At 35.8% G+C, this 12,030-nt stretch overlaps 1 protein-coding gene across 1 annotated transcript; it reads right to left on the reverse strand.

Annotated features, from left to right (window-relative positions):
• Window positions 1-25: 25 nt before the first annotated feature.
• On the reverse strand, window positions 26-11,313 carry slc47a4 (solute carrier family 47 member 4). Its single transcript, XM_051129296.1, has 17 exons — window positions 11,058-11,313; window positions 10,499-10,600; window positions 10,315-10,383; window positions 8,780-8,928; window positions 8,600-8,642; window positions 8,440-8,484; window positions 8,264-8,361; window positions 7,342-7,439; window positions 6,719-6,832; window positions 6,519-6,586; window positions 6,309-6,417; window positions 6,129-6,204; window positions 5,885-5,954; window positions 4,626-4,758; window positions 4,431-4,525; window positions 4,221-4,319; window positions 26-4,078 (listed from the first exon to the last, which is right to left on the reverse strand). The coding sequence occupies exons 1-17, from the start codon at window positions 11,196-11,198 to the stop codon at window positions 3,794-3,796; spliced, it is 1,794 nt and encodes a 597-aa protein (XP_050985253.1). The 5' UTR covers window positions 11,199-11,313; the 3' UTR covers window positions 26-3,793.
• Between the last annotated feature and the right edge of the window lie 717 nt (window positions 11,314-12,030).

Raw genomic sequence — 12,030 nt, forward strand, 5'->3', positions numbered from 1 at the left:
ACAAACATTGTTATTGAAGTCACCATGACATCAAAATTCACTAACTGTTTATTACAAATTATTTATTCGTGCATATCCTTTTTTTTAACTTCATATGTTCTCTTAATCCAAACCTGCAACGTGTATTCGAAGTCTCAGCAATTACAAAACAATAACAATCAATCAATTCCCAATAGATAAAATCAAACCCCGTCCTACATTCTTTTCTTGTCCAGAAAGCCGTTCAACCCAGACATACAACACACTAGGGAAAAAATAACTATCACAACTTTCGTTGCGATTAGGATTTTTACAAAGGTGCTGTCTGATTTCATCAGTTAAGTGACCTTAACTGTGACCTGGCTGTGAATATAGCTGATATAGAAAAATAATCCCAGACATATAATGACATAGTGATTTATTGACCCAAGGATTTCATTTGTGATAAGCTGCTCTAAGCTATGTGCAGCTGTTTGAAAGTAGGAACTAAATCTAATTATAGATTATCTTTTTACAAAAAAAGATGTTAAAACACCTACCTACCGCCCACCACAGGGCATGTGCGTTTTTATGTCTTGTTCAATTTAAATCATGTCACTGACTTCACTTCACTTGATCAGTTCCAATGAAACAAACCACACTAGTATCACTTTTTGCTCCCTGCGGCTGAATTACACTTCCATACGTGACACTCATCTGAAAACAGCCCAGAGTCACAGTCACTTCATACTGTTAAATGTGGAAAATTCCTATGATTAGTTAATGGCCTGTAGGTGGATCAGACATTTACATATAACAAGTTAGCAACACACAGTATGACACCAGCACTCCTGAGACTTGTCAGCATGTAGATGCATATATATTAGCAGGACAAAATATTAAAGCTAAAAAGTAAATAAAGTAGTATATGTAAGTGGTGCATACAATTTATGCACAAAACCTCTTAAATTTAAAACTAAAAATGATTTACAGTACAAAACAAACAAAAAAAATCAAAAACTTATCAAATATATTAGTTATATGTCAATAGAAAAAAGCTAAACAAAACAATCTTCCATTCATTCAGTGTCTTCCCTTAGGTATAAAGACTTGTATAGCTTAATATAATGTAAATGATGTCTCTTACTAAAATATGTAGTAGAAAGCCCATGGAAAATCCACATCGCTTTATACATATTTGGACTATGGGGGCGCATTATTCATTGCTTTCCTAGCAATAAGAAGAGGAGAAAAGAATCGGAAGATGCCTGTGAACGAATAAAACTATCCGTGTCTTTGTTCTCTTCACTTTAGCCCTGATGCCTTTGAGGCTTTTCGCAGACAACAGCTACTGAAAGAGCTTATAAATGGCAGAGACAAGAAATGCTAGATGCCATCCTGGCAGAAAATTATCATGATGCCGCAGCCACTGAAGGAGTTCATTAACGTGGATTTTACTCAATATCAGGGGACGTGTACACTTACATCCATTGCCACCTGTAAGCTTTTTCAGACGCTGGGGTCATCGTATCAGTATTTTATTTTCCAAGTTGAGTTGTTGTAAAAATAGCAACAGGTAGCGCCAGTAGCTCACCGAGTGCAACCATTTCACGTTATCAAAATAATGACACCCCCCATAGTCAAAAATATGTATAAAATGATGTGGATTTTTAAAATAACATAAATCTTTTATGGGTTTTCTTCTATGTATTTTGTATAAAGACATCATTTATGTTATATTAAGCCATACAAGTCTTAATACCCAGGGTTCCTTTTAACAGAAAATGAAAAGATATCTAATAGATCTCCAACCAGGGACCTTAACCAGATGGAGATAGCACATTATGTCACTTGATGGTTCTCTAGTTACCAGTAAACATTTGCTATAACCTTTAAAAACTCATATGTGAGCAATCTCACAAAAGGTTGCATAGTTTTTGTCTTACACCACGTGTACACCAGCCACAAGCGTCGTGACACATCAAAAGCAAATAGAAAACATTATAATCGATTCTCTTTACATTGGATGCAGCACAATATGGCGTAACAATAAACGGATGTCCTGTGCTATTTCTGACATACAGTACGCCTTGTGGTTGTTCTACTTCTGACAACAGTACAAATGGATCAGAACATTTGCTTTGATGCTTCCAGTCTAGACCTTTCATGTGTTTTTGTGTTTAAAAATGTAAGACGCAAGGCAGAGTAAAGGGCTGTTCACACAGAAAGTGTTTGACCATTGTGCTTGCATCTCATGCAAGACACTGTATTATAAAAATGCAGCACTCAAGTTCATCTAAAAAAAAAACAATAAAAAATAAATAAAAAGACTTTGCTTATTTCCACTCCACTGCTCAATATGCATGTTTTTCAATGCAGAAAACTTGCAAAGACTAGACTTTTAACTTAAGCACTGCATTTTTAGAATGGCATGTTATAACTTGAAACTTGACATTTTTTATAGAAAAATAGAAAAACCATGCAGAATCTGCAAAATGTGAATTACTTTACCAAAATAAGAGGGATCATATAAAATGCATATTTTTTTATTTAGTACTGACCTGAATAAGATATTTCACATAAAAGACATTAACATATAGTCCACAAGAGAAAATAATAATTGAATTTATAAAAATGACCCTGTTCAAAAGTTTACATACACTTGATTCTTAATACTGTGCTGTTACCTGAATGATCAACAGCTGTGTTTGTTTGTTTTTTATTGTTTAGTGATTGTTGTTCATGAGTCCCTTGTTTGTCCTATACAGTTAAACCGCCCACTTTTCTTCAGAAAAATCCTTCAGGTCCCATAAATTCCTTGGTTTTTCAGCATTTTTGTGTATTTGAACCCTTTCCAACAATGACTGTATGATTTTGAGATCCATCTTTTTACACTGAGGACAACTGAGGGACTCATATGCAACTATTACAGAAGGTTCAAACACTCACTGATGCTCCGGAAGGAAACACGATGCATTAAGAGCAGGGGGTGAAAACTTTTGAACAGAATGACAATGTGTACATTTTTCTTATTTTGCCTAAATATCATATTTTGTTTTATTTAGTACTGTCCTTCAGAAGCTACTTACAAGGTTTTCACCCCTAGCTCTTAATGCATCGTGTTTCCTTCTGAAGCATAACTGTAATAGTTGCATATGAGTCCCTCAGTTGTCCTCAGTATGAAAAGATGGATCTTAAAATCATACAGTCATTGTTGGAAAGGGTTCAAATACATATTTTTGTAGAAAAAGCAGCACTTATGTGTTTCGCATGATTTTGCATCTTTAGACCATGCTTTTTTTAAAATTCCACTACCCTGAAACTCACACTTTTAAACACAAAAACACATTCTGTGTGAACAGCCCCTCACGTTAGGTAGGTCGGATTCCTTACGAAGGTTCTGCATGCAACTGACAGCATTTGGTTTGAGTTCCCACCGTTCCACCTGTTTAATAATACAGATTTCTCAATATATGACAGCGGCTTTATAGAATATCTTCTTTTTGCCAGCATTTCTCCAGCAGCTGCCTGACTAGAAATGTCAACTGAAGAGATTATATGACTGTGTCACTTGGGAACAGACCTCTTCCTGCTAAGCTGCTCGATTTTCTTACTACTCAGCCTAATGCTGTGGGAAAAGCAAGTGCACACAGAATAAAAATACGATCATCTGTCTAGGTCACAATATACAGCCTGAGACCAATGTGAAAATATGTCTACTTTTCTAATTCAATACAATTTCTTCATTACTGCACACGTTCACAGCATAGAGATAGAAAAGGTTCACAGTGAATCTACAGTATCTGATGTCCAGGTTTCAAACGATACTCAATGACTAGAAGGGAGTGGCTGTGGTAAAGTTTGAGTCCAAAGTAAAATTTGCACCAGCACCATAAGATACCTCAGGTAAAGGCACAGTGAGATGGACAGCTATCCCTACAGCTAGGATGAGAAGAGCACCGAGTGTGGTCAGACCCCTCCTGAGGATCAGCTGAGCTGTAGAGAGCAGAACTGCAGGCTTTTCCTCCACGTGAGTCTCGTTTGGCCCCTCATGTACCGTAGTATGGTTGAGCCCCTCATCCTGATCGTGAGAGCTCACAACCACGTATCCATTCCCATTCTGAAACAGTAACATACAATTTTAACAATTATACTACTTGTTTACTTGTTTCTTTTTTGCACTTAGTTGTAGTAATTTAATGCATTGACCTTCTAATTCTTGTTGATTATTTCAAATGTAAACTACAAAGACAGAAAAATACCTCTGCGTTCAGGACCACCTGGTAGAAGCTGTTGCGATGGCTTGGGGTCATTGTTCCATTTGCTGCTCCATTTGCACTCTTTCCTGTACGCTCAATTGCCTTTCAAAGAGAAAGGAACACTTTTAGTCATCAACTCATCACATGATCATGAGCAATATAATTAGAAGAAAGGTGCCAGAAAGGTGGTTTTAATAGACCTGATATGCCTACCTCTTCTGTCATTTTCTTCCAGTTTAATCTGAAAATAGCCACAGTGAAAAAAATGGCTAACAAAAAGACCGCAATGAGGAGGCCCAGCCAAAAGCCTGAAAGAGCCGGCAATACATAATTGTAGATATTAAAAGGTGCCCTGTAATCGAATACCTGTAATTGTGACAAGAGTCAATATGATGCATTTAGACAAACCTGCAACTTGTAACTTAGCCGTGAACATCAGAACAATGCTCGATGGGAGTCCAATGCAGTAGTAGCCAAAGAGATTTGCAATAGCGGCTATCTTCTGCTGCCCTGTACCAAGAAGAATGCCCATGCCAACACACTGAAAGAATTTAAAAAGAAAAAAATGTAATAGAGGAACTCTCTCTCTCTCTCTCTCTATACAGTTGAAGTCAAAAGTTTACATACACCTTGCAGAATGTGCAAAATGGTAATTATTTTACCAAAATAAGAGGGATCATACAAAATGCATGTTTTTTTTTTAGTATTTACCTGAATTTACCTGAAAAATCCACAAGAGAAAATAATAGTTGAATTTATAAAAATGACCCCGTTCAAAAGTTTACATACACTTGATTCTTAATACTGCTTTGTTACCTGAATGATCCATGGCTGTGTTTTTTTTTTTTTTTTTTGTTTAGTGATTGTTGTTCATGAGTTCCTTGTTTGTCCTGAACAGTTAAACTATCCCGCTGTTCTTCAGGTCCCACAAATTCTTTGGTTTTTCCGCATTTTTGTGTGTTTGAATCTTTTCCAACAATGACTGTATGATTTTGAGATCCATCTTTTCACACTAAAGACAACTGAGGGACTCATATGCAACTATTACAGAAGGTTCAAATGCTCACTGATGCTCCAGAAGGAAACACAATGCATTAAGAGCTGAGGGGTGAAAACTTATGAACAGAATGAAGATGTATACATTTTTCTTATTTTGCCAAAATATCTTTTTTTTTTTTTTTTAATTTAGTACTGCCTTTCAAAAGCTACAGAAGATATTTACATGTATTCCAGAAGACAAAATAAGTTGCATTTACTCTGATCTTCAAATTCCAAAAGTTTTAATGCATCGTGTTTCCTTCTGAAGCATCAGTGAGCGTTTGAACCTTCTGTAACAGTTGCATATGAGTCCCTCAGTTGTCCAGAGTGTGAAAAAATGGATGTCAAAATCATACCGTCATTGTTGGAAAGGGTTCAAATACACAAAAATGCTGAAAAACCAAAGAATTTGTGGGATTTTTCTGAAGAACAGCGAGCAGTTTAACTGTTTAACTGTATTAAGAATCAAGTGTATGTAAACTTTTGAACATGATCATTTGTATAAATTCAAAAATAATTTAATACATTTTTAATTTTTAATACAGATGGTCTATCTCCTCCCTCCATATACTGTTGCGTAAAAAAGAGGAGAAAAAAAGTGAGAGAAATAAAAGTTGTGTAGGACTCACCAATATTCCATTAAAGAACTGAAGAGGGCAGTAGATGCTCAGTAGCTGAGACACAAGCTCTGCTATAGCCCTAAAATATGACAAACATCACAAAATGGAAAATTGACACAGCTGTTGTTGACATTGTTTCTGTTAAATCTTAATTCTTAATATGACGACTGGAGTGTTTACAGATTTGTTAAGTGTACTTATGCCAAAAAACACTTTGTTTCATGTGCTTGAAATAATGAGATAAGTGGCTTACTCATCGGAAGTGAATATGTAACCAATGACTGTTTTTGTCGAGCCCAGGACAAAACCTTGGAAGATTGCTATAACAGCTGGGGAACAAAATGAATGTGTTTACATGGCATCAATTTGTGCTGCATATGACTGTCTAAGTATTATGACAGGCTTAGGAATGATTGATATCAAATGTTTTTACCTGAACTGATGAGAGACACCTTACTGGTGAAAATGGCAGCAGCTGTTTCCCCAGCGCCAAGTGCGTTTCCCACACGAACACACGCTGCGCCTTGCATGCCTAATGGGATCTGGAATATGAGAAAGGAGGTGAAAAAAACAGCACTATTATGAAAAAGGGTAAGGTACATTTTTATGATAATATGAATATTCTCAGATCATCCAAACACACCATGTAGTTGATGTACGCCAGCATTATAACCACATGTTGAGCGGCCAGGTCCACCTCACTCAACATTCCTGATGGGAAGAAGAGACATTCATGAATCATGAAAAAAAACAATGGTAAAATCAAACTAGTTAGGTATACAAGCATAAACATGTTTCTTTTATATACTGTGAATGTGCCAGTGTTATTTTAACATCATTGACCTGCCAGGAAGCCTCCAACTTCATAGATCCACCATTCAAAACAGGTCATCAGTGTACTGGGAATGGCCAGCTTCATGTAAGACCCCCAATCCTGAAAGGCTTCTGAAGACCACCCTGTTGGGGACAGGAAAACAGAAATTGAAAGTTCATATAAAATCTCAGTGTGTTTTGGATCTTCACAACCCACCTAAGGTTTTTAAAATTGTGTAGGTGCTCTGTATAAGCGATTCATTTTAGAAGCATTAATCTGATTAATTCTAGTATTGTTGTCTTGGAAAGTCTGATTCAGTTTAGTTAATGGGCTCGTCTTAACGGTTTTCTCTGCCATATGCATAAGAACATACGCAAGAATTCTGAATTATTCCAGTGAATCGACTCCTACACGGCCGCATATTTAAAGTCTGATTCAGTTTAGTGAATCGAGTCATTCCAAACGATGCTCGCTGTCATATGCGTAAATACGAATTATTGTAGAAAACTAAACTGTATTCAAACCGTTATTTTGTTTCAGAAAAAAACTCAAGTAACAACGAGTAGCCTGACAAGGTAGTTATAAAATACAGGTAGTCAAGTAGCTTGGCAAACTAGTTTCAAAGTAACTTCGCAGACACTGAGAAACTTACCTCCCCAAGTTTTCTCATGGAGCTTCTGCCAGCGAATAAAACAAAACAGGGCAAAACAATTAAAAACCTGACCAAAGGTGTTTGCAGCAGCAGACCCACTAAAAATGAACAGAAAACATGAAAATATTGAAAACCAAACATGTGGGAAAAAACACATAAATGTGACCCTGGACCACAAAACCAATCGGGTACAGTATATTTGTAGCAATAGCCAATAAAACATTGTCTGGGTCAAAATCAATTAGGATATTACATAAAGATCATGTTTCATGAAGATATTTTGTAAATTATTAAAGGAAACATTCACTTCTAGAATAAAAATTTACAGATAATGTACTCACCCTGTTGTCATCCAAGATGTTAATGTCTGTCTTTCTGCAGTAGTAAAGAAATTATGTTTTTGAGGAAAAATTATATACATTTTAACCTTAAATGCTTGTCTTGTCTAGCTCTGCGATGCGCATGCGTACTCCGTGTAATCCGGGTCAGTACAGTTAGGGTATGTTGAAAAACTCCCATCTCATTTTCTCCTCCAACTTTAAAATCGTCCTACATCACTGTTTTACCTTTTTTTTGTAAAGGGCGTTTTACCTTCTTTGCACGTTCACTTTGTAAACACTGGTTCGGTACTTTTGCAGTGATGAAGGATGATTTTGAAGTTGGAGGAGAAAAAGAGATGGGAGTTTTTTGACATACCCTAACTGTCATGAACCAGAATACACAGATGTGCATGGCAGAGCTAGACATTAATTTCTTTACGACTGAAGAAAAAAAGGCATAATCATCTTGGATGACAACGGCATGACAATTTTTGTTCTGGAAGTGAACTTCTCCTTTAATAGCCTATGCATTGCTAAGAACACTTATGAATGGTTTTGTGGTCCAGGGTCACAAATAATATGGAAAACACATTTATACTTACTAAACTCCAAAATCCCACCAGTACAGAAGAAAGTAGTTCACTATCACATTGGCAACATTGGCAACTGCAGATGCATACATCTGAGGCTTGATCACTCCCTACAGAGAATTCATGAGAATTACTTACTTAACGCAGTTATTAAACTGATCGTTTCCTTAAAGGATCATATTATCTACCTGGTTTTGAAGATATGACAGTTGCAGCTGATAGAGAAACATGGCCTGTAATATAGACACGTGATGGTGAGAATGAACAGCAATGTATACAAAGAATTATTCGATTTGAGTTCATCTGGGCTGGAAATGCAATCCATAATAATCCATTAGTGGACCTTACCGGAATTGCTGGCAGATATACAACCACATAGAGCTGTGCAATCCTGAGAGAGAGAAAGTGTCAGTCAGTCACCACAGACCCATGTGTACTCTAGTGCTTCAGTGTTCACTTTAAGCATTCAACAGTCAATATCAATCCAAATATGTACAGTCAGTGTGTGTTAAAGAGTGCACCGGTCACCTGGCCACTTCAGGGTCCTGCCCCAGATAAAGAAGCAGAGGCTGGGTATTCACAAGCAAAGCCCAGCAGGGCAAACTGAAGAGCGTCAGAATTAAGATGCCTCTTTGTAGGATGACACCTACACGGAGAAGGTTCTTACTCCCGAATGTCTGAGGGCAAGATGCAAGACTGCCATAAGCTATCAGTTATTTTACTATACACTCTCTACACTGGGACAGTGCCTTTTTACTGGTACTAACATGTAAACTTTGGGTACTAATGTATGTAAATAAGCACTTTAGAAGTACTAATATGTAATTGAAAGTACTAATATGTGACCCTTGACCACAAAACCAGTCATAAGTAGCACGGGTATATTTGTAGCAATAGCCAAGAATACATTGTATGGGTCATAATTATCGGATTTTGATTAGTAATATGCATTGCTAAGAACTTTATTTGGACAACTTTAAAGGCGATATTTCTCAATATTTTGATTTTTGCACCCTCAGATTCAAGATTTTCAAATAGTTGTATCTCAACCAAATATTGTCCTATCATAACAGACCATACATCAATATTTATTCAGCTTTCAGATGATGTACAAATCGCAATTACAAAAAATGTACCCTTATGACTGGTTTTGTGGTCTAAGGTCACAATTATATACCATACCAATTATATACCATTATGAGGATAACTAAGGTACAAAAATGTACCTTTTTTACCTTTGATATTTACAACATGATATTTATAGTCCTTAGTCAGGTCAGACGCATTTGAATTTCACACAGATGAGAATGAGGCTGTGAGGGATAAACTAATGGCAAGCACTGTATAAAACTGAAAGATAACTTTCAAAACAGTTTTTGTCTACTGAGAAAATGTTCAGAAAGATATTTTGTCAGCTGAACAATCAGTATGTTGTCAAACAACAGTACAAATCATTAAACACACTGTACTTCAGTCCCTCACAACCTTATTTTCATTACTGTCAAAAATTATGACCATAGACCACAAAACCATTCATAAGTATATTAAGGATATCATTAGGATATTAAGTAAAGATCATGTTCCATGAAGACATTTTGTAAATTTCCTACTGTAAATATATAAAAACTTAATTTCTGATTAGTAATAGCCTAAGAACTTCATTTGGACAACTTCAAAGGCGATTTTCTCAATATTTCGATTTTTTTTTTTTTTTTTTTTGCACTCTCAGATTCCAGATTTTCAAATAGTTGTATCTTAGCCAAATATTTTCATATTGCCAAACTTATTTATTCAACTTTCAGATGATATATAAATCTCAATTTAAAAAAAAAAGACCCTTATTTCTGGTTTTGTGGTCCAGGGTCACAAATAATACGGAAAACACATTTATACTTACTAGACTTTAAAATCCCACCAGTACAGAAATTAGTTCACATTTTCATTACTGTCAAAAATTGTGTGATTCATGCTAGGCCTTTTATTGTTTAATTCTTTTTTCATTTCAGGCTTTTGGTTTATTATTTTATTAGGCAGTTGGAGTGCTATTTGTATATAAAACACACCTGCGATACCAAAGTGTCACATGCCAAAGCAAGTCCAAACCCCGTCGCTGCAGCTGTTACATTTATTGTCTGAAAAACAAATTGAACACATCTTGCTTAATGCTCTACAACTATATTGCACGTCTTAATAATGTGGTCCATAACACATACTGGCTGGCAGAAGTTTTGAATCAAACAGACTTACAGCTGAGGCCATGGCGTAGCCCGCTAGCACAGTGTTCCCCAGGCGGCCACAGAACATTGTCACCACAAAGAAAAGGAGGAAATTCAGGAACCGGCACACAAGCTAAGAATACAAACAAAGAAATATTTAGCACAAAATGAAGATGAAAGTCCTGGACTCACACGGATTACAGCTGTGAAAGTACACATGTCACATGGATGAAAAACAAAGCAGCTGAGAATTTCTGTTTGCAACCAATTCTTTTACAGATCTAATTTCTCATAAATACGCTTGATGTGATTTCCAAGCTATTTATGACAGCCATATTTTTATACAAGATGCAAGACATAGCATACATTATTATGGATGCACTTAACAATCAAGAATAGACTCATCCAGGATTAATTTATATTCAAATGGACATGCATGACATAATACAAACTGTATCCAAAACAGATCACGCTCTATTCAGTAATGGATAATTTCTGTATAAGCAGCTGCATTTCACTGCCAACTCTCTACTATTCATACAGAACAAGCATAGCACATTATCATGATGTGTATGTGACAGACTCCTCACCAGGGGTCCAGTCATGCGCAGGATGTGGTATAGCTCTTCTCTATACACCAAAGGGATGCAACGCCTCACGAAACCACAGCAAAACAGCTTGGCACTGGGCTCCATTGACAGGGCATCAGTTCTGGGACTCGAGACGTCCATGATCTTCTCAGTTGTGATCCTCGAAGACGCTGTGAGAGGCCTGGTTTTGCTTCATAGACTGTAGGGGGCCCTTCTACTGCTCTTCATGCTTCAGGTCTGCATTCAGCACCTTTGAGGGCTTACAGATTAACTGAGGTGAAGACAATGAGAAGCTTTGATTTAATCCACAGGATGGGAGGAGGATGTTTGCGCTTTTGGAAAGCGTCGCATTGTGTGACGATAGATTGTTCCACAAGATCAATCAGTTCTTTTTAAAATCCAATTACAAGCTGATTAACAACTGTATTTACAACATATAAAGCTAATAAGCATGATTATGTTTAATATAGTCAGTACTGACAGTGCTAAGTTGAATATTTATAGTTTAGTGAATTACAGTTACTATGTAACAACCTATGCCCAGCTGTTGAAAAAAGCTTTACGTATAACTTATTGTTACATAATTTATTGACTTGTTGTGCAGCTTGGTGGAATGTTTACTAATGTAGATATGAAAACTCTACACAGGGAAAAAAAAAAAAAAAAAAAAAAAAAAAAAAAAAAACATAACATTTTCAGCATCAAACATTGAAATATTTCCCTTTTTTATTTTATTTATATTTTTATAAAAGTACCTTGTAGCTACTAAAAAATACTATTACAATTATTATAAAAATAAATCTATATAAAAATTTTCAGCATCAAATATTGAAATATGTCAGTCTTTAAAAGTACCTTGTAGCTATTAAAAATACTTATTAGTTTTTAAAGAATATATATATATATATATATATATATATATATATATATATATATATATAATGTACTTTATATATATATAAAGTACCTTGTA

Source organism: Labeo rohita, chromosome 15 (assembly GCF_022985175.1).
Source record: "Labeo rohita strain BAU-BD-2019 chromosome 15, IGBB_LRoh.1.0, whole genome shotgun sequence".
NCBI lineage: Eukaryota > Metazoa > Chordata > Actinopteri > Cypriniformes > Cyprinidae > Labeo > Labeo rohita.

What these genes read in the sequence shown, in the direction of transcription:
- slc47a4 (XM_051129296.1), bottom strand. Translation starts at nt 11,198, where the DNA reads ATGGACGTCTCGAGTCCCAGAACTGATGCCCTGTCAATGGAGCCCAGT. An exon ending in TATATCTGCCAGCAATTCCG is followed by an intron (nt 8,485 to 8,599) that starts GTAAGGTCCACT and finishes TCTATATTACAG; the next exon opens with GCCATGTTTCTCTATCAGCT. An exon ending in GGCTAAGTTACAAGTTGCAG is followed by an intron (nt 4,526 to 4,625) that starts GTTTGTCTAAAT and finishes CGGCTCTTTCAG; the next exon opens with GCTTTTGGCTGGGCCTCCTC.